The sequence below is a fragment of the Gallus gallus genome, chromosome 1 (assembly GCF_016699485.2).
Source record: "Gallus gallus isolate bGalGal1 chromosome 1, bGalGal1.mat.broiler.GRCg7b, whole genome shotgun sequence".
NCBI lineage: Eukaryota > Metazoa > Chordata > Aves > Galliformes > Phasianidae > Gallus > Gallus gallus.
In genome coordinates this window covers 193,458,406-193,481,559 of record NC_052532.1, presented here as the reverse complement: position 1 = coordinate 193,481,559, position 23,154 = coordinate 193,458,406, and the positions used below count along the sequence as shown (strand labels likewise).

General features: G+C 43.7%; 1 protein-coding gene across 2 annotated transcripts; it reads right to left on the bottom strand.

Moving 5' to 3' along the window:
- Positions 1–3,485: 3,485 nt before the first annotated feature.
- Positions 3,486–22,337, bottom strand: LRRC32 (leucine rich repeat containing 32). Of its 2 annotated transcripts, none has more exons than XM_004938944.5 (3): positions 22,152–22,337; positions 11,418–11,496; positions 3,486–6,998 (listed from the first exon to the last, which is right to left on the bottom strand). In XM_004938944.5, exons 2-3 carry the CDS (start codon positions 11,490–11,492, stop codon positions 5,058–5,060), a joined length of 2,016 nt encoding a protein of 671 aa, XP_004939001.1. In that variant the 5' UTR covers positions 11,493–11,496; positions 22,152–22,337; the 3' UTR covers positions 3,486–5,057. The 2 variants fall into 2 exon arrangements, with proteins under 2 accessions (XP_004939001.1, XP_040509937.1); XM_040654003.2 differs by lacking the exon at positions 22,152–22,337 and adding an exon at positions 16,919–17,124.
- Positions 22,338–23,154: the final 817 nt, after the last annotated feature.

Here is a 23,154-nt window from a genome sequence, read left to right as displayed (position 1 = left end):
TGTGAATGATGGGGTATTTAACATAGCCCTTCTGAGAGCAGACCACGGGGCAGAGGAGCCGCTCATCAGTAGCTTTGCTGTATTTCAGCTCTTTGAATAGTCATAACACTGACGTGGTGGGAAAGTATCATTAGCAAGGAGAATCTCGAATGAAGATGTATGAACCTGCGCAGTTTCAGTTTTGCTTGGGAATGTGTAAGAAATACTTCAGAGGTCTGGTTTTGTGAGGAGATTGCAGAAACCCATAATGGTTGGGTTGGAATAACAGAATAGCTTAGGTTGGAGGAGACCTTAAGGATTATCTGGTTCCAACTGCCCCTGCCGTGGATAGGGTTGCTACTCACCAGCTCAGGCTGTCTAGGGCTCAAACCAGCCTGGCCTTGTGCACCTCCAGGGATGGGGCACCCACAGCTTCACTGAGCAGCCTGTACCAGGTCTTCACCACTCTCTGAGTAAAAAAGTTCTTTCAAACATCTAGCCTAAACCTCTTCTTTTGGTTTAAAACCATCCCTCCTTTTCCTAGCACTATCTGACTACGGTAGGGCCTCAGATTTTTGGAAAGCTGGGCTTCTTAGAGGATGGGCCAGGTGCAAGGTGAAAATGCTGAAATGTCTAAAATAATCATTGGTCACTTCGGAAAATCTTGATCTAACTTCTCCACACAGACAAGTATGAAACAGGAATCCGCAGCCACTGGTACCACAAGCTATTTGTACTGAAGAAGATCATTCAGTAAAGTCTGTTAACTTAGATTAAATGAACTTCTTCTCCAAAAGAGTGATCAAGCACTGGCACAGACTGCTAAGGGAGGTGGTGGAGTCACTGTCTCTGGAGGGGTCCAAGAACTGTGGAGATGTGGCACTGAGGGAGATGGATTAGTGGGCAGTATTGGTGGGAGGTAGATGGCTGGACTGGATGATCTTAGAGGTCTCTTCCAACCTTAATGGTTCTATGATTCTGTGATTCTGATTCTAATCTTTAAATGGTGTATTTCTGATATGGGCCTGTGTGCGCATGTGCCTTTGCGTGTGTGCTCAAACAAAACTGGCAATTATTTATAGAAAATAATAGATATGACAAGAGAATACTTTACACAGAATCATAGAATCATAGAATGGCCTGGGTTGAAAAGGACCACAATGATCATGTAGTTCCAACCCCCTGCTATGTGCAGGGTCGCCAACCACCAGACCAGGCTGCCCAGAGTCACATCCAGCCTGGCCTTGAATGCCTCCAGGGATGGGGCATCCACAACCTCCTTGGGCAACCTGTTCCAGTGCATCACCACCCTCTGGGGGAAAAACTTCCTCATAATATCCAACCTAAACCTCCTCTGTCTGAGTTTAAAACCATTCCCCCTTGTCCTATCACTGTCCACCCTTGTAAACAGCTGTTCCCCCTCCTGTTTATACACTCCCTTCAAGTACTGGAAGGCCACAATGAGGTCCATGCAGGGAAAGACATGTTTTTCTCTTATAAAGTGATACTAAGGATTCAAGCTGTGTACTTATTTCTTCCCAGGCAAATAAAAGGGTACTGAATGGCTAGGAAAATAAATGGGAGCATAACATAAAATGCTCTGTGCTCCTCAAATGTTAGGAGGTACTCAGTGGTTTTAACACTAATCCACAGTGGCTCGTTCTGAACTGACTGGAGTTCTACCAGAGAGCTCTGCAATCAAAGGCTCTGTACTCTGCTCAGGTGTTCATTGTGTTTCAGCTTTGCAGGAAGAGCTCATGCCTTTGGAAACTGGGACATGACTTTCCATGGATGACCAAATGAGTCACAACTTGCTGAACTTTCATTGTCCCATTCCGGGAGTTCTCCATTACTTCCAGTACTTACATCTGTCTGACCCCACTGCAGAGAATCGTTTTTGGGAACCACTCAGTCTCATGCATAGGAATTGTGTGATAGGAAGTATGTGAAGGAGATCTGTTGTCCTGCCTCAAGCAAACTGAGAGAGGAAGTTGTGTGCTGCTTGCAACAGCAAAAAAAAAAGGTGCATTTTCTTCCTATGTCCCACATTATGTACTGAACATCCAGAATCCCAGAAAGACATTTCTTGTGTTAGCACAGACTCCCTTTGCATAAGCAGATGTTGTTGCAGGGACTTTATGAAAGAGGAATCTGTAAGAGGAATCTATTCTTTACTCTGAGAGTGCTGAGGTGCTGGAACAGCTGCCCAGAGAGGCTGTGGATGCCCCGTCCATCCCTGGAGGTGTTCAAGGCCAGGTTGGATGGGCAGCCTGGTCTGGTATTAAATGTGGAGGTGATGGCCTTACCTGCAGCAGGGGGTTGGAGCTTCACGATTCTTGAGGTCCCTTCCAACCCAAGCCATGCTATGATTCTATGATTCTGCAAGGGTGTAAACTGAGGTTACAAAATCAAAGCTTACCTGTACCATTCCAACTTATTGAGACAACATGGGTAAGTGGTGGAAAGATGTGTAACGTGAGAGTAATAGCTAGATTTGGTGCAGGGACAGATACTTTAATGTTTGAGCTTCAAGATTTGGGGCTAACGTATCTGTACCCCTACTTTGAGGAATAAGAGCACTGAATTCTTCAATTTTTTCCTGTTTTCCCTCTTCTAACTCTTTTATTCATATTTCCTTTCCCTCACACTCCTCATCCCATTTAAAATAACCAAATTGGCAAGAGCAGGCTCATGTCACTTCTCACTTGCTTGTGTTGCTAACAGGGAAATCCAAATGAGCCATGCTGCATGTTACTCCTGGGGCCTATTCCTCGAGAAAGCTTTTCTGCTCCCATGGAAGTCAATGGAAGCCTAATTGGTCCCAGATGCTTAGTAATAACAAGCACTTCCTTTTGGTACAGCCAAACAAAAGCAGTGTTAAAACTGTTAATTAAATGGGTTTGGCTCTGTCGTCAGGTTATTAACTAATTCCAGTCGTGGCAGTTGAGCTAATACTGTGTCACAGAAGGAGATGTTATCTTACTGTGCTCAATAAGAAAGGCATGAACTCAGAGTATGGCTAAATTGCCCATGTCGGGGCACACAGCACAGCTTGCTTTCACATCAAAGGAAAAGCTCAAAGACTTCAGCACTGGGCTTCCAACTAAGCCCAGGGATTGTTGCTTGTGCAAACTTTCTCCTAAAGGAGTAAGAGCTTGAGAGAATGCATAGTGCTGGCTCTCATTGGCTTTTCACTGTTTGAACATTGTCCTGGGTAATGTGCCCTCGATGGCCCTACTTGAGCAAGGGGATTAGCCCAGATGAGCCCTTCCAACCTCAACCAGCCTGTGATTCTGTGATTCAGTGATTTTGTGATTCACACATATTAGACCATTAGGGCATGGTCCTGCCAACTGGCTGTGCCAATGAATTATTCCAACATCATTCTTGTACATCTTCATTAGATCCCTTTTATGTTCATTGGCTGTACTCTATGATATATCCCAACTGGGATTGGAAGTTACAGACCTAAAGTCTGAACACCATAGAAAGAATAAGAAGACAACTTTTCGCCTGTGGAGTATTCCAAGCTGGTGCTTTAATATATTCACGTCCCCGTGTATTTTACAAAATTCAAAGGTGTTTTTATTGTACAAAATCCCACAACAAAAATGACCAGCCGGTTACTTACACATCCGCTTTAAAAATAGAATTATACATCCTTCTGTAGTGTGTTGATTTTGACATTCACTAGCATGAAGAAAAAAAGTAGTGGAGCAGCAATTTGACTCTGAGTTATTTACCTGAACAGGTTTTGCTTTGACTTCTACTTCTCTTACGTGCTGAAATGTACATTTCCTGGCATTAACAGAGAACCCATTGTGGCTCCTTTCAAAGCCATTGGGCCCCACAGGTACGTCAGGCTCCTGCTGTTGGAAAGCTTTCTTTTTTTTTCACTTCAAAAAGGTGAATCTGCCATCAGAGTACAGGACATAACGTATGTCAGTGTCTGCTTTTAGCAACACAACAGGTTGATCATATTAAACCCATCACAGATTGAAGATCTACAAACTTCCACTAGCAACCAGTCCTCAGTAGGGAAAGATAGTGGTCCTCTGATCTGAATAATGGCCCAGGACTCAGTTCCCTGCATCTTGTTTTACACTTTTGTCTTTAGAACATGTCTAGCCTCCTGTGACCTTTAAAAGTAGATATATTATCATCATCTTTTTGCATTGAAATGCAACTGTATGCAGTGAGTTCCCAACAGTTTTCCTTAGAAATACAAACATTTCAGTCCAACAATAGCTGGTTGAAATTCATTCTCTAAGACTTTTCTTTTAAAAAGCGTCCACTGCAGAGATGAATTTCTTCACATTAAACCCAGTTAAATATGTATTGCACGAGAGGGGCAAATTTCTCCTCTTTGAGTTGAACTGTGGACCTGTGGCCTTCTGAGCAAGTCTGGGTAATACGTAGTGCAGCTGTTTCACACCTGAGATTTCTGTTACAGTGAAAGATCCTATTTTGGGCTGCCCTGGTGATTTTGTGATTTCATTTCAATGTTTAGGAGATCTCATTTCCAAGGTTTTTTGGAGAAAAAAACCCAACAAAACACAAAAATCTCCGTGTAAGGAGTAACATACATCTCATAGAGTTAAACTACATTGAGAAGGGCTTTCCTATTCAGCTGACGTCATCAACAACTGGCATAAAAAAAAGTGATTGCTATAACACTATAGATATCTATAGTGTTATATATGTACATATGAAGCCTCTCTATGGAGGTGCCATCAACAAATGTAGTTTGTTGATGAGTTCAGTGAAATACCTCCTGATTTAGAGGGCCTTTTTCTTTTGGTCTGGTTTAAATCACACCTCCCTCACAACCACAGGGCTTTACCAAGTCTACTACAGCTCTATGAATATTTAGGCAGATCTGCTTGTGAACAAAGCAAATGCAAAATGTGGTAAATTGTCCCTTAATTCCCTGCAACCCTGTAGTGGGGTAATTCAGGGGAGCTGTGAAACTGCCTTATAATCCACAGTTAAAAGTCAAGGAGAAGAATTTTACCCTTCATTTCTACACGGCGGCAGTGTAGCACCTGATTTCTTCGGTTTTCAAGGCAATCTCTGTGCTATGCTTTAAACTGTTGGCTGAAGTTCTGCCTGCGAAAGCAAAAGAACGAACCCACTCCGATGATGATCACGGATAAAACCAACACAACTGTTAATATAATAAGGAAGTTGATTTTCTTTAGATCCTCTTTTTCACAGTCTTCTGGTCTAATGTTCCCAATGTGCATCTCTTCCTGGTATCCAAAGTTCTGGGTGTATTGGCATGTTAGGTGCTCTACGTTCGAGATCTGGACGTTTTTATTCTGGATCATCAATGAGAGCCACATATTTCCACAGCAGTTGAGTGGGTTACCAGTGAGATACAAGTTTTTAAGAGAATTTTCTAATGCTAAAATATTGCTGTTCTGTAATGTACTAAACCTATTGTTCCGTAGGTCAAGAACTTCCAGTGGAGAGCCGCTGCCCCACTTGGGCAGCCAACTCAGCTGATTTTCAGAGAGGTTTAAGTGTCTAAGGTGACTAAAACAAGGCAAGTCAATATTTAATTCTATCAGGCTATTGCCATGTAAATGCAAGTATTCGAGTGACTGTTCCAGTCCGGATAGTGCGTTAACTTCAACTGTCAGCCCCGGATTCATGGAAAGATCCAAGAAAATCAGAGAAGTCTTGAAGAAAGTGTGTGCTGGTAGGATGCTCAGCATGTTGTCAGCTAGAGACAAGTGCTGAAGAGCAGGAGCATCAACAAATGATATGCAACCATTTTCCTCTCCAGCGAGTCTTTGCTTTGCTAAGCCTGAGTACATGCTGCAAAGAGTGATGTTGTTGCTCTGTAGATTGAGCCATCTGAGGCTTGTAAGTCTTGAGAAGATGTCAAATTGGAGAACTTGAAGATGGTTGTTTTGAATATAGAGCTCCTTCAAATTCAACAGTGTGTCAGCATGTAGGAGGAGGCTCTGCAAAGCATTGTAGCTCAAATCAAGGACAGTTAAGGAGACCAATGTGCTGTCAGAAGTTACTTCAAAAGTCTGAAGACAGTTTTTACTGAGGTTAAGGGTGTGAAGAGAGAACATTGATTCAAAGAACTCATCCGGAATGGATTTGATTTCATTGTAGCTTAAGTCTAAGTATGCAAGATGGGATAAATTAAGAGAACTTTTGTTTCTACTTTGCTTCTGATCAAGAAGATGAAAAGGAGCATCTAACCATTCATTCTCCATGTAGTTCATTTTATTACGAGAGGATTCAGCTGTGAGCTGAATTAAATTCTTTGATAAATTCAGAGTTACCAGCTTGTTCACCTGAGGGAAGACTGGGAAGCGAAGCAGTTTGTTTTCACTCAGATCCAAGCATTTTAAGCTGTACTCATCATCTGACTCGGTGGTGTGGAAGGATTCAATGCTGTTCCTGCTGAGGTCAAGTATCTCCAACTGCCTGAGGTTGAAATCAGAGATGCAAGTAATTGAATTCATGGAGAGATTCAGTCTGGAAAGATTCAATAGAGTCTCAAAAGCACCTTCTTCAATTTCCATAATGATATTACTCTGAAGATCTATCTCCACAAGATTGGGAGATCCCTGAAACATCTTGTGTGATATCATTATAATACTGTTACCTGCCAGTGAAAGATAGCGCAGTGCTGGAGCTCGTTTAATGAAGTATTCAGCCATCCCATTGTAGAGACTGTTGTGAGACAAGTCCAGTATCTCCACCTTGGGTAAAAATCCAATCCCTTCTGTCCCAGTCTGAGCAAGCTCATACAAGTTGTTGTTAGCTAAATTTATTTCCAGCAAACTTGTCATGTGTGCAAAGACTCCAGGCGTGATGAAGCTTATCTGGTTGGAGCTTAAATCGAGGCACTGCAGGGAAGTGTAGAAGGGTAAAGGCATGTCAGGGATGCTTTGTATCAGATTTCCAGATAGATCTATCTTGTTTACATTTGGATGGAGCTCACGAGGGATTTGGCGAAGTTCTTTGTTGTGGCAAAATGCCTGCAAGTTTGCCTGCCAGAAAAAAAAGAGAGAGAGAGAATGGGAGGTCACCTGACAGATGAAAAACATATTTGTATGAAACTTAAAGAAAATAATATTCAACAACCAGCAAGGCCCTTCTCATATAATTTTCTTTGAACATTCATACAGCAAGCACAACCACCCTAATACTTCTTTGTAGCTGTTAGCACTTCTTTCATTTCATCTATCTTAAACTAGTAGAGTTGTATCTACATAGAATATCTACTACACATTCTCCTTTTTTTTTTTTCCCCAGGCTTATTTTAATAGTCCCAAGTGAAGATGTTTTCCTTGTTTCCATTGTAATCAAGCACTTTTTCCTCACTTTTTTTCTGATCTTTACCTTTCTCAGCTTTATTCTAAATTACTCTAATGGATTCTGCAAACTCTACGTGCAAGAAGTGGTACTAAGAAGGGCTCCTCTCTGTTGGCAGCACAGTTCCCAAAGCAGGGACATGGAAGATAAGGATGCTATGGTACAAATCATAAGCTCTCTCTTTCTTAGTCACACCCCTCAAATATTTGATTTTGCCTTCCTTTAGAGCCATGGCTTAGATAAGCAATGTGCCCTTAACAAACTGGGTCGTTCAACTATTCACACACTACTGCTGCAATCTTCCAAACTCTTTCTGTTTATGCTATACATAGGAATCCTTTTCCTAAGGCAATAATTCCTATCTCCTCTCACGGGGAGCATGCCTTATGCTCCATCCATATGCTTCATCCCCACGCATCATCCATACTGAACATAACAGTGTTGGACATTAGGAAAAACTTCTCCGAAAGAGTGGTTGGGCATTGGAATGGGCTGCTCAGGGAATCGATGTTGTCAGCATCCCTGGAGGTGTTCAAGAACCATGAAGACGTGTTACTTAGAGACATGATTAGTGGGCAGTATTGGTGGACAGTTGGACTAGTTGAACTTAGAGGTTATTTCCAATCTTAATGATTCTATGTTTGTATGAATGCAGCAGGGAAGACATATCGTGTAAAGCCAGCTTTGAGGAGAAAAAGGTATGCAGTGATGGTCACACTTTTCTCACCCACTTCTCAGCAGCAGGGCAGAGAAAAATTCAACTTCATCAAATCCATCTCCTAAATACATGCCTGTTTAACTGCACCTAAGATTGAATCCATGTCCAAAGGAAAATTTGGAATGTGTGTTCATAAGGAACCCTGGAAATACTGAGATAATCATCCTCACATAAATGTCAAGCTGTATTTTGTTATTAAGGGGAACACACAGCAGTGGGAGGAAGTGGAATGCAAAAGGCTTAGACAGCATTTAATCTACTGGAAGAAAACTCTTGTTATGAATGTATATGGGTGACCGGGTCGTGTACTGTTTGTAGAAAGATCAGAAAGAAAGAAAGAAAAAATCTGATGAATCTTAACTTCTGTGAAAAAGAATCCAGATTCCATGACGTAAAGCTCTGCATTAGCTTTTCCAACATTACAGAAACATAAATTTTAAAAAAATATTATAAGCCATCTGTTTCATGTGAACTTCAAATTGAATGAAATGATGGATCTGCTTAGGAGAAGTGGGGCAATAGTCTGTATTTTGGGACTCTCTTTTGCACTGTGAGAGTTTTGAAGAGCACATAAAAATGTGATGGAGAATTGTAAGTGCTCATATAAATGTCAGATATACACAGGATTCTCCACAGTCCTTCCTGTGGTATAACCTTCCCAAAGATCTGATTTTGCAGTTGGACTTGATAATCTGCTGTTGGACTTGATGATCTTGAAGGTCTTTTCCAACCTGCGCAATTCTGTGATTAAATTGCACATTTTGAGTACTTTCTCCTCCCTCTGAGTAACCAGCACCATCCGATGCCCATCAATGCCATTCAGGTTTTCATTGAAGGCCATGATGGAAAACTCAGTCCCAATTCACCACTTTCCTACACATCTTGCAGGATTGGGCCTTTAATCTGTATGGACTAAACTCTCCAAGTGATAAAAGGGTCTGATAAAATCTGTACCTCACAGTGTCTGACATTTGTTCCTATAACATTTCCCCTCTCGATTTTCATTGGTTTCACTATTTTGATCATCACTGAATTTCTTAACCAGCCTGTTCTACACCATCTTTTCTCCCCTCTGGGCTCAAACTGCATCAATCTCATTCTCATCAGCACCAGAAGGGAAAGATGAAGCGCATCTCAATGGGACTGAGCAAACAGTGTCTGTTTGTGTGTGTATCTCCCCTTCTCCCCCTGTAGTTCAACGAGTTGGCAGCCTGAGGCTGGAGAAGTTTATGTCAGTCACATGTTCCCACTTAAACAGCTCTGTTGGTGTTGTCACTGGATTATTTAAAGCCCATTGGGAGGAGAGTGGAACACTTGGTTCATTCCGTGTTTGTCTTCTGGTGAAAAAATGACACTACAACTCAAAAGCTGACCACCATTTGAATTCCAACTCCAGTCCTTCACTGGGTGGAAGTTGTCGCCCACCTTAGTGACAGCTGTGCAAACAAAGCAGCTGCATCCAAGGCCTTGTTCCTCCATATCTTCTCATGAGTGTTTGAGCCAAAGATTTTGGGCTAGAGCTACCCGGGGGCAGCTTGTATGTTCTTTATAAGTGCTGTCCAGGTAAAGGCTTCACCACACAATGAAGTCTTAGCAATTTGTGTATGCACCACGTGTGGGCTGATAACCCATGATAACCAGTATGGTGTATTGTTGCATGACATTGATGCAAGGTGATACACAATTTTATGAAAACCTTTCCCTTGCATGATGTATTGGAAGATCCTCCTTTGTCAGTTAACATGAATTAGCAGACATATCTTACTGTAGGAAGAAGAACTTGTGAAAAACTCTCTCCTTGGAAGGCAGTGTGAGCTAGGAAGAACCTCTTAACATTGAAGCTCTGCCTCTTGTCTTGTAAGGGAGCAGATGGCTGGCTCTGACCTAGCTCAGTAGAAAGGCAGTGGCTTTAATAGACGTTTTACCTCCTACAACCTTACAAGATCAGTGCGCCTATAAGAACATGAGCGATGAGAGACCCAGGTTTCTGAATTATGCCTCTTCCAGGAGACCTGGGATGAAAGTTTCCAATTCTGAGTCTTTCTTATCTTAAAGGTGCCATCGCAGGGAAGGCAACATGTAAAAAATGTTGTAGTGACAAAAAGTCATCCTATGAAATAAGTGGGACTTCCAGTGGGCACATCAACAAGCCCAGGAACCTCTTTCAGCTGTGTAGAAATGTGTTTAGATTTACACCCTCCTCCATCCATTGCATGAAACGCTCAGCAAATGAAGAGTGGCAGAGCTCCACTGGCTTTAGTGATGCTGAGCTGTTAATTTATACCAGATGAGCATCCCAACCCCCAGCTGCAGCCAGAGCTGAATTTATCCCAGACTCATCGTGTACACTCTTGGGTTTTTGGCCTGTGCAGTAGGCCTGTTGGAAGCAGTTTACAGTGCAGTGGTGGAAACAAGCATGTGTTTACTTCTCAGCAATCAGCCCAATCTGTGACCCATCAAGAAATGGGACAGAGTGAAATCTGCTCGGATTATTGCATGTCTAGCCTGGCATTCATGTGACTATGATACATGGGACCCAAGCTGTCATGCTTACAGCGGGTTCATCAGTCTTCCCTCGGCAGCCAATGAGCTGAGCTATCCAGCCACCTTCCCAAGATCTTTTTATATATACTAGATCTTAATTTCTCTGGAATTCAGGAAGCACAGCAATGCAGCAGGGTGGGCAGGAATGGAATGAGTCCCATAAGGGAGATGTGTACAGCTAGCAAATTATTTTTTTTCCCTATTTTGGAAGTTCTCAAGGATTTGTGCTGAACAGCTTCAACATTAAAAAAAAAAAAAAAAAGTATTTTTAAATGGCATGTTACTGTCAGCAGCGCTTGGATAGGGAAGGGAGAAAGTTCTGCTATGAATAGCATTTATAATATTGCACCAGGTACCTGCAAAAAATCAAGGAGAAAATTTTGTACAGCAGCCAGTGGCTTTGTCACTTTTTTTAGAAGTCAGGTGTAACTCCCTGACAGCAATGCTGTGTCAGGGTGGAGGTCAGACACAGTGATATTACAAAGGCCTGATATAAGAAGTAGATTTTAGGTCTAAGCTCCCTCTCTGCCTCAGTCACAGGATACCTGTTCAGTCTTGGGGAAATCAGGTCAGATTTTTTCCAACCAGCTACCCCTTAGAAAAAACAGAGATGATGCCCTTCCCTTTTTTTCCACTTGTATGTACTGTGGCTGCAGTGAGAAATGGTCATAACCCCAGAGCAGTCTTCAGAGCATCTACTAACCCAGCAAAGCCCATTTCTGCTAACAGGGAAAGCCTTTTCACAGAGCCCTCTTCACAGAGAGCCTCATTATTTGGGCAGCACCTGTAATGGAGAGCTGCAACCTCATCCAAGATCTCGAGGTGGCCTTACCATTTCACAGGGCATCCCCTCAGCGGGCTGATGTCCATTCACCACTGACAGGAGGAAGATGACGTACAGTCTCATGGTTCTGCAGGGAAATTGGTTATGGTTAGATGTCAAACATGGCACCACAGTCAGTTCATGCATGCATGAGAAAGCTGGCGTCAGAGCATCACCTATCACAGAAAGGCACATTTGCAGTACAATAAATTAGAATTATAATTAAGGTTGGAAAAGGCCAATAAAATCATCTAGTCCTACCATCAACCCATCACCATCATGTCCACTCATAGAATCACGGACTCATTACAGTTGAGAAAGGCCATTAACCACTGGCCTATCACAACCATTTTCCTAAAATTAATGCATCCACCTATGTGTATCCGTGTCTCTTTGAGACAAGCAGGAAAAAGAGAGATCTACATGAAGACTTGAAAGGAAGGTTCAAGGCATCTTGTGGGTTGCCCTGGTGTGATTTATTTGAGGTGCTACCTAGGTGATTCCCCAGTCACCCCCTGAAGTCTAGATGCCCAAGCTGGACAGTGTCTCTGGTGTCACAGAGAAAGACAACTACTCAAGATAAAGTGACCTCTTAGAGCCCCCTGCTTCTCCCCATAGAGGCAGCTCAGTACACTAACTGGTCTGGAGTTATAGTTGCCAAGTCCTGATGGAAGTCAAGGACTGTCATTCAGAAACAAGGGTTGGGAGCCATTTCCATTTCCATCCACAAAAGTTTCCACTCCTCTCATCCCACAGTGTCAAAGAGCTTTTACACACATTAGTCACCACACATCTAGTTTTGTTGAGTTAATGCAGCTTAAATAAATAATGGACTGAGAACCTTCTGTCCAAATGTTAGTTTTCCATTTTACACATCCCAGGTATGGGCAGGCTTTAAAATACATTTGAAAGCTGATGACTTAAAGAGAATCAGACACGAAATGGAACAGATCTGTGTGAAACAAAGAACTCGTTAGAAATATCTGTCTGAAAAGCACTCCAGAAAACAGCGCAGAAATAACTGCAAAAAGAATAATGAGATCTGGAAGACCTGTCAGTGGGCATTGAGGGAAAAGTGGAAACAAGTCCAAGGAAAAGCATTCATCTCTCAAGACAGCATGTTTCTAGATGGACCACAAATTCTATGAGCTCAAGCATGAAAGGTCAGTGGCCCCTAAATCACTTCAACAACTTCAAAAAAGTAGCAATACCGTGTTAGGATCATTTCCCAGTATTTAAAATGAACTTGTAAACAAGAAGGAACTCTACTTTTTACATGGGTAGATGGTGATAGGACAAGGATTTTTAAACTAAAAGAGGGAAGATTTAGATTGGATGTAAGGGGAACATTTTTCACTGAGGGAGTGGCGAGGTCCTGACACAGGCTGCCCAGGGAAGCTGTGGATACTCCATCCCTGGAGGTGCTCAAGGCCAGGCTGGATGGAGCCCTGGGCAGCCTGAGCTGGTGCCTGATTTAGTGGTTGGCAACACTGCTCGCAGAAGAGGCACTGGAACTGGATGATCTTTGAGATCCCTTCTAACCCAAGCCATTCTACAATTTGATTCACAGATAGAATTGTTTGAGTTGGAAGGGACCTTTAAAGGCCATCTGCTCCAACTCCTCTGCACTGAACAGGAACACCCACAGCCCAATCAGGTGCTCAGAGTCCCATCCAGCCTGACCTTGAGTGTCTTCCAGGGATGAGACGTCCACCATCTCTCTAGGCAAGCTGTTTCAGTGCTTCAAGTGTTAGGATATGGAAAGCACAGTCCTGTGAAGCTGGAGATGGCAAATCCTCCAATCCAAAGCAATCTGGTAGGAATTCAGATTCCCAGACCCTGTCAAAGTGCTTTCAGCTCTGCCTTATTAGATGGGGAAATTATAGGCGCAGGGAGTCTATCTCACTTAAAGTGAATAAATTTCATTGAAGCTGTGGTTACCACTGACATGAGCTCCAGATATCACCTCTTTATGACACCCTCTATTGCAAACATGCTGAATGTGTGTGCATTCATACAACCTCTTCATACAACCCCTCACAGACAAATCTAAGCTGGTCCTGTCCATATTCTGAGCCACACAGACAATGCCAGCTCCCAGGTGGAAGCCACACAGCAGTGCTTAGCTAGCACGGCTCTTAAGCCTTTCCAGGAGTGAGCCTGCATCCAGCAAGCTCCAACTGTACGCCAATCCCATTCTCACATGCCTCCAAAAGATAGCAAACATGTCCTGCTGCTCAGTGGCTTCCACCCACAAATGTCATGAGGCTGGAAAGAAAAGAGAGGAGACAGGATCATTCCCAGCTGGTGGAGATCCCTCCACTTAGTCACTGCTTGAGAGATGCAGCTGAGACCCATGCTTCCATGCAGCAATGGCAATTGTTCAACAGTGATGCCAATGGGTTGACTATGGGATAAATCTCCTGAGGGTTCCATCAGGTCAGTGCTCAACACTTCATGGCAGAAGATGCACACCAAGACCTTACAAGTGGGTTCTGCTTCTTAGCACACCATGTCCTAGTTGGGCATATTTGTATGAACTTCTGAGTGAAGCAATGCACATCTCTTCTCCTCCCAGCCAGAGAAAAAGGTGTGTGTACTGGGAAAGGGGGAACTAGAGGAGTCTAGATCTTTAATTTATGCTTTGTTTTTCAGATTGTATATTCCTTCCAGTTTAGAGGGATGACTAGTGATGAATAATGATCTGGGACCCCAAAGTGAAAGAGCTTGGAGCTTGTCTTTGGAGCTCAGCAGCAGGATAAGAAGTCTGTTCCTCATCCTAAAATTAGACCAAGGATGCTCAATCTTATTTCTTTTAATTAATGTTTTCAAAACACTCCACAATCATCCCATGGAAGAAGGAATTGCTTATACCACCATCTAGAATATCTCTGCTGTTCCTGCTCCATTCTCCATTGCCCAGACTGCAGGGGGTGGATGCTTGGGGATGCTGTGCAAGGCGGGTTGTGTGGGAGTGAGAGGAGAAAATGATGTTTATTGTTTGGGTTTGTTGAAACTGAGAGAAAAGACAAACACACTGATGATGTGTGAATTATAAGGCTTTACTCAGAGCCTTCAAATGTAAATTATTTCTGTCTAAATCCAATAAATTAAGATGATAAAATTTCCATGGATGTCACCCACAAAAGGCACCATTCTGATGGACAATGTGAAACTCATGCAGTTTGCTTTGTTCTCTCTTGCTATGATATCAGTGCAAAAAAAAAAAAAGATCCCTTTTCATTTTAAATGATAACCTTGGCAAAATCCATGTCTTAACATGTTTTTAAACATCCTAAGTTATAAATTCGTAAAGCAATTTGGAAATTGATGTGTCTGAATGCAAGAACATGATTTGATGTCTTGCTATGTAAAACAGATGTGTAGTATCAAGGACGCTGCCCCTCAAGGTGTTCCTGAGTTGGCTGTCACCTTGCAGCCCTGAAGCTGTATGATGTTTTCCCTACAAATATGAGTCATAGAATCATAGAATCATTAAGGTTTGAAAGACCTTTAAGATCACCAAGTCCAACCCCAGCCCATCCCCACCATGCCCACTGACCACGTCCCTCAGTGCCATGTCTCCAAGGTTCTTGAACACCTCCAGGGGCTGTGACTCCTCCACCTCCCTGGGCAGCTTGTGCCAACGCATTACCATTCTTTCTGAGAAGAAATTTTTCCTAATATCCAACCGGAGCCCTCCCATGGTGCAACTTAAGGCCATGACCTCTTACCCTATCACTATTGCCTGGGGGCAGAGGCCCAACCCCCCCTCACCACAATCTCATGTTACTGTTGAGAGCCTTAAGGTCCCCCCTGAGCTTCCTCTTTTAAAGACTGAATCATTCCAGTTCCCTCAGCTGCTCCAGACCTTTCACAGCTCTGTTTCCCTTCTCTCATCACACTCCTGGCCCTCAATGTCTTTCTTGTAGTGAAGGGTCCCAAACTGAACACAGTATTTGAGGTACAGTCTCACCAGAGAGGAGTACTGAGGGATGATCACCTCCTAGTCCTACAAGCTATGCTATTGCTGACACAAGGCAGGATAACATTGGCTTTCTTGGCCACCTGGGCACACTGATGGCTCATGTTCAGCTGAACATCAACCAACATCCCCAGGCCCATTTTCTCCATAGTCTCTCAGCCACTCTGTCCCAAACCTGTAGCACTGTTGTGACATAAGTGCAGGACCCAGCACTTGGTCTTGCTGAAGCTCAAATAATTGGCCTCCACCCATTGGTGCATCCTGTCCAGGCCCCTCTGTAGGGCCTTCCTACCCCCAGGCAGATCAACACTTCCTCCCCACTTGGTGTCATCTGCAGACTTACTGTGGGTGTACTCAATCTCCATCTCCAGATCATCAATAAAGATATTAAATAGGATGGGCCCCAACACTCCCAGAAATTCTCCTCCTGAAGCATTTTTTCAGTTCTCAGCTGCCCATCTGAGGAGCTTCTCCTGCTTATCTTTCCTCCAGACATTCTCTAGACCCACTACAGCAACATTTGGTATGACACAGTACTGTGTCCCCATGTCTCTGCCTTCTTTGCAGGTCGCAGCTGTCTGCTGAAGGCTCACAAAAGCCCCATTTCTCTGCTGTAGGATGACATCAAGTCCCAGCCCTGCTGCATGAAGTAGCTCCATGCAAGCAGCCAGTTTGCTCATGCAGCTTACCCAGACTCATCTACAGCTGTAAAATTGATGTGGATTAAGTGAGTGACTCTCCCGAGGATTCTTATTAAGTAGGTCAATAAAAAAAGTGTATAGAAAAAGCATGGCACTCATGGCATGTCAGCATGTCCATTAAAGAGATGGAAGGCCATAGCAGTGATTTGCCCCCCAAAACATATCTGAAAACCAAGGAAGAGGTCAGATTTCATCACAATTCATCCAGTTCCCATTGCAAAACAACACTTACCTCCATCACTTATGCAGTATTAAGCCCAAGACCATTTACATATGCTGTTTGCAGTTAACAACACCAGCACCTTCCAAATTTTCCCTAAAATTCTTGTTGCTGCTTAGGCAACTAACAGCGATGTTCTCCTGTGCCAAAGAAGGATTGTATTTGAATTGCAGAATCCTAGAATCACAGAATCATACAATATCCTGCGTTGGAAGGGACCCACAAGGATCATCAAGTTCAACTCTTTCTAGAGAAGACACCAAGTACAAACCAAACTCCCCAGGTCTGGTACTTTTTTACACAAGAAGCTTTGCTGCTCTGTTAGAATCATGACATCTTTTAATAGTTGAGGTTGGTAAAGACCACAAAGATCACTATGATCAACCTCAACCCACCCCACCATGCCCACTGACCATGTCCCTCAGTGCCACGTCTCCATGGTTCTTGATCACCTCCAGGGGCTGTGACTCCACCACCTCTCTGGGCAGCCTGTGCCAATGCATCACCACTCTTTCTGAGAATAAATTTTTCCTAATATCCAACCTGAGCCCTCACAGTTAAAAATAGCCCTCAGGTTTTAAAAGAGCATATGTTCCACATTTACCTGGTTCCAAGGGCTTCTCACATCCCCAAACACTGCTTGTCATCCCTTTAGAAAGCATATCCAGCTCTCCAACAAAGATTGAGCCCTAGTAGAAGGAAATCAATCTTCAGATTCACCTTCACCCATTTGAGACACCAAGAGTCAACTTCAGATTGAAGACATTTCCAGGGAAACAACCTCATGTGGGTCAGTGTCTGCTTTCAATTAAGTCACTGGGCTTCCTGCAGGCTTTTGCTGTGTCCTACAGCCACCACTGTGCGTTCAGAACAGCGTCATTCCCTGCACGTCATCCTGAGGTCCTCATGTGGGGCAGGGGAGGAAACAGGGATTTTTTGCTAGGGAAGCTGCTGGGATTGAGCTGTGGGGAATGAGTGACTTATTGTCACCAATGCTATTGTTCGGCTGCGTACGCGGGGTGTTTATTTTAGGGTTTTTTGTGTCTGCATGTTTCATTCCTGAAGGATTGCAGCCTCCAACCCCTGCACCTAAATCACACCTAGGAAAACAGCCTCTTGGGGGTTAAAGGTTTAAATATCACGGCTGATAAACAGAAAGCCTGTAATCTTGAATCCTGAACTCTCCCTCTTGTTTTTACTGCCCAGAGCGTCCTATGATCTGATGGCAGGATGGGCGTTCTGTGTCACAGAATCATTAGAGTTGGCAAAGACCACCCATGATCATCCAGTCCATCTCCTAGTCAGCTACAACGCACCTGAACTGAAGATTTATTGGGGTTTTCCAGGCATAAAGCAAGACTTCAGGAGACTGATGGAGTCAGAGTGGTCCAAGCTTCTGTACGTAGTACTGCTGTACTGTGCCCGACCTATTAGTAAAAAATCCCATTGCAAAAGGGACGCTTTTGCCGTGATGTTTGCAAGCTCTGCTTTTTATTTATTATTTTCTGCTGCCCTCTAGGGCTGGAGCAGCAGTCTAATTGCTGGTTTCCTCACTTCCTTTTGCTAATTTTGGACTGATTCTGGAAAGCACTCCTTTACACTGATTTCACCACCTTTGTCCCCCAGGCTCAGGAGCCTGAACTGTTGCAATATGTTTTTCCTGTGGTTGGAATACACCAGAACTGGGCTGTTATCAAATTGTTTGCTTGCAGTGCACTCTAAAATGAAACATTAAATGCTACGAAGAGGTGTCAGTATGTCTATAGCTGGGAAAGGGTACAATTAGGTACAGTATATAGAAAAGCTTAGGCTTAACTCTCAACAGAACTGCTTGCCAGTGAAAATGTTGCTAACCAGGACCTGAGGACCATTGTGGTGTCTGGAGGTTACAATGCCTTTTGGATGCTCTGGGTTGCATCGTCAGCATCATGCAGTAGTGCTTGCAACATGCAACTACTTTCACAAAGAAAACGTCAAATATCAAATATCCAAATAATAAAAAAAAAAAAGATCAAAAATATCAAATATTTTTCCTTTGGAAATGGCACATTCAGGTTGTCTATCAGGAAAAAATTATTCTCCAGAAGAGTGGTGATGCACTGGCCCAGGCTGCCAGGGAGGTGGTAGACTCACCATCCTTGGAGATGTTCAAGAACCATGGGGATGTGGCACTAAAGGTCAGTGGGCATGGTGGGGATGGGTTGGGGTTGGACTTGGACTCAGTGGTTGTTTCCAACCTCAGTGATTCTATGATTCAGTTCGATCTGTATTTGGAGATGGAATACAAATCTACCTACAACAAAGAGTGGTGAGCGCCTTGGATGATTGCAGCCTCACATTCTCTGACACCTGAATTTTCAGAGCACTTTGGGAAGCTTGGATTTAATGGTAAAATAACAGGGTTTCATTGCATTTCTGTACCTTAGGCTGATTTATTGAGTGGCCACACAGTTGTGTCAGCTCAACTGTGAAGATGAGCCTGGACAGAAACAAATGGCAAAGCAGGAGGGAAGGGCATGCACTGATTCTGATGCTCAGGACTTTACTTCATTAAAACCACTGCCTTAGAGGCACAGCAACCACCCTGGGAATGATCAGCCATAGTGGTATCCTTACTGTCTTTGCCCTCTTTCGTAAAGAGGATCAGAAAACAAAAAAATTCAGATCCTGGAGACTTTGGATGCCTTCCTATTTTCAATATTTTCATGCTGTTTTCTACCCAGCAGTTTACATCTTAAAAGACTTCTGAATCATATGTACTTGTATCTGCAGTCACTGTCCCCAGAGGTGTCCAGGAAAAGGGAAGATGTGTCACTGAGGGACATGTTTAGTGTTCGTGGTGGATAGGGGTTGGACTCGGTGATCTTAGAAGTCTTTTCCAACCTCAGTGATTCTGTCATTCAATGCAGAATCCATCAGATGCATTAGATCACCTCCATCAAACAGACTGGAAGATCTGAACAGGCTGCCCAAAGACGTTGTGGATACCCATACCCTAGAGGTGCTGAAGACCAGGTTGGATGGGGCCTTGGGAAGCCTGAGCTGGTGGGGACAACCAGTCCATGGCAGGGGTTGGAACTGGGTGGGCTTTGAGATCACTTCCAACCTAAGCCAATCATTCTATGATTCTATGATTCTATGATTCTATGATTCTATGATTCTGTGAATTAGGGATCCAACACAATGCAGAGATGGGTGTCTCTTGAGATCACTTCTCTCCTCCAAAGCTTCTTCCCAGCTTAGCCCACAGTAGGAAAAGCAAATCCCAGCCTTTGGCTCTCACGAGCCTGCCCGCAATTTGCTGCAGGTTCCCAAGGGTTTCTGATAAACAAGAATATGCCTTGACGATTACATGTCTTGAACTTTCAGCCCTTCTGGAGTCTGTCCATCCATAACGCTGCTGCTTTCTAAGGCACTGCTTTTGGGTTGAGTCCTGTGTCAAGCAGCATGAATCAAACTCTCCAGAGAAGTAAACAAAACAAACTCCCGCCTTAGAAAGTGGGTCTGAACTGCAAGGGCAGGAGTGGGACACATCTTGCTCCCTTCGGCCAGAATAGCTCCCCGGTGATTCATCCCACCAGGGAGCCAGGGGCAACAGCAATATTAACCCTATTAGAAACTAAATAGCCCAGGCCATCCTCAGGCACAGACTTTCAGAAGGAGGCACAGCTCCGGTTCCTGAGACCCTACAGCATCTCTCCTGCTTCAGTTCAGTTAGATTTCAGTGGGAAATTTTTCACTGAGAATGGTAAGGCATTGGCACAGGCTCCCCAGAGAAACTAGATGCCCTGTCCCTGGTAATGTTCAATACCAAGATGGGGTCTTGGGCAGCCCAATCTAATTCTTGATCTAGCAGTTGGCAGCTCTGCCTGTGTTCGGAACTTGTTGTTGCCTGTGTTTCATCTCTTCCTGGTTTGGAACTTGATGACCCTTGAAGATCCTTCCAACCCAAGCCATTTTATTCTGTGGCCTGTGGCAGAGGGTTTGGAACTTGATGACCCTTGAAGATTCTTCCAACCCAAGTGGAAGAATCTAATTCTATTCTGTGATGACAGGCACCCACAAACAGATTCAAACTCCTGTCTCTCTAGCATCAAGTCCACTAACCAATCAATGCCACAACACCTGCATGACTTAAATCAGGCTTTTCCCCTGCCTGTTGCCTTCCTTCTTTCTCTCCCACGCAGTCCTCTTTCTTTAGGTATCTCTATCAGGCCAGGCAGCCAACAGCATTTCCCCATCAAAGATTATCTGGGAGACATCAGCTTTCCAGTCCACTTGGACAGCAAACACACACAGGATTTAACCAGTTTTCCTATTTCATTCACCTCTGTTTTTATAAAAATAGAAAAAATATAAGATGAATGAGAATTGCATGAAACCATCAGCCCCAAGACTTTGGAAGAGAGGGGTTGGGAAAAGGGACAGGAAAACATGTGAAAACTCAAGAAGTTCAATCTACCCAAAGAGACATGAGCTGGCACTTGGAGATGAAACTATCTGAACACGAAATTCTCCCTGTGGAGAACAAAATTCTTGGAGAAACTCAAACCCACAAACCAAACCATAATGTTTTCTCACCAACTTTAACCTACGCACAGTAAAACAGGGAGAGAGTTCAGTTTTCATTTCAGTGATTTTTCTGACAGTGGAGTCGATGTTTGAGAATAGATGTACTCAATTTAGATGATACAGCAGGGGATACTCAATACAACAGGAGATAAAATGAAGTGAGGAAAATTATTTCTGGTACTTTTGACTTGCACAACACTGATACCCTCATGTGAATTCATTCATCACTGTATTAATAAAGGCCAAGCACTGATCCAGTCACCGATCTGCTTTAGAAGGAGAAGACTGGTCATCAATTTTTGCTGTTGAAATCCAAAAAAATAAAAAATAAAAAATAAAAATAATAATAATAATAAATCATCATCAAGACTATTTTAAATCTGGAAAAAGTACATTTTGGTAAAGAAACAGATTTTCTTTTATTTATTTATTTATTGTGGAAAGCCAAACTTTGGATTGTGTGTAAGGGAAACATACGCGTACTTTGATTAAAAATACAACAGGGCTTGGCTTTAAAATGTTTTCTGTGGCTTTTATATGAACCGGGATTTTGTAGAACTTTGTTATTTCCAAATATCCTCTAAACATCAATTCCTCATGAGTTTGCATGCAACACAACAGCCACTTCCAATAAGTCACTGTTCACCCAAGGTGACATTGAAGCTGGGAGGATAGGAGCAATAGACCAATGCTGCTAACCTGCACCTCGTGCTCCAATAGGGATTGCCCAGTGACAGCACTGATAGTGACTAGAGCAGCAAGCTAAGCAGCATTTCATTTCATTTCATTTCATTTCAGCCCGGGACAGTGTGATTTGCCCAAGGCTGTATGAGGACGCAGTGTCAGAGTGCTGGGAGAGCAGCATTAATCAGTGCGCACAGTGCCGATCTCTGCAGCGCTCCTGGTTCAGGGCACTACAATGCAGTAACACCATAAATAGAATAAAGTGCTGTGAAGAAAGGAAAAAAACATATCCCCCCATTTTTTTGTGGCCACTAACACAGAGTTAATGACCGTATTGCTACAAATGAACCGGTGCCTCCTTAACTTAAAGAGTGCAACTCTCTGCAGCTCAAGTCCCGGTGACTTGAATATATACAGCTGTGCGGATAGAGACATTTACATTGAGTGCTTAACCAGCGCATAAACACAGCTATCTTATTTACACAGCACCTTCCCCATCTGTGCTATCTCTAAAGGCTGCAGCTCTGCGTCCCCACAGCCGAAAAGCTCCCGGCTCAACTTCCCAGCGCTGCTCCACATACCTGATGTGGGGTCGGAGGAGGAGGAGAAGGAGGATTTGCCTCTGCCCGCAGCTTTCTGCCTCCCGGACGCTCCCAGCAGCCGTCCCAGCACGAGCCGGGGAAGAGTTTCCTTGGGGAAGTCGAACCTCTGTTGCATGCCAGCTGACTAAAACTCTGCGAGCTCGGAGAGAAGTTTGAAGTCACAGGGAAAAAAAAAAAAAAAAAAAAAACACAACAACCACGCTCCCCATAGACCGGTCCTTGAATTCATTCCTTCGCAGTCATGAGCTCTTATATATTCCCAGGCTCCCATGAGCACGTGAACACATACCTCCGTAATAGTTTTAAAATGTGTGTGTCCTCTTGCGCTTCTCTTTATTTTCCGTTTCGTTCATTCAACCTTGGCTTATTTCCTGCAGTTTCTCAGCTGGTGATTACGCTTCTTTCGTATTGACACACGGAACAGGCTGTGAGCAACACAAAAATCCCCTCTGCAGAGCTCGGTGATACAGGCTGGGCTGGGGCAAATCGTGGGGACAAAGCGGAGGTGGGCAGCCCTATGGACCCAAAAGCAAGATGGGACCGTTCAGGGGTCGTAGACCCATATACACCCCAAAAAGGGTGAACCCATCACTTCTGTGCAGGATGGAGTGTGAGGGAGAGGGTAATTTTGGAGTGGGGTGAGCACAGTACTTTGTCCTCCATTGTCTTCCTGTGGCACAACAGTGAGATGACCAAATGCACCCCTGGGGGGAAAGGATAAACTCAATTTCATGCTTGCATGGGTAATAACAGAAATACCTTCTGAAAAGGGAGATGAGGCAGACCTTGATTTCTCTTCCTTTGATCATTTTTTCCTTAGTGTTTCCTTGGTCATTGGTTCGATTTCTTTCCTTGCTGTCATGTGGATGGTTTGGAGAGCTGAGAATTCCTCATGTTCTCTTTAGCTCAGAAGTGCCCTGTTCACTGGGCTGCTGTCCACTGTCTCCACACACCAGTTTCCAGAAATACCAATTCTGATAGG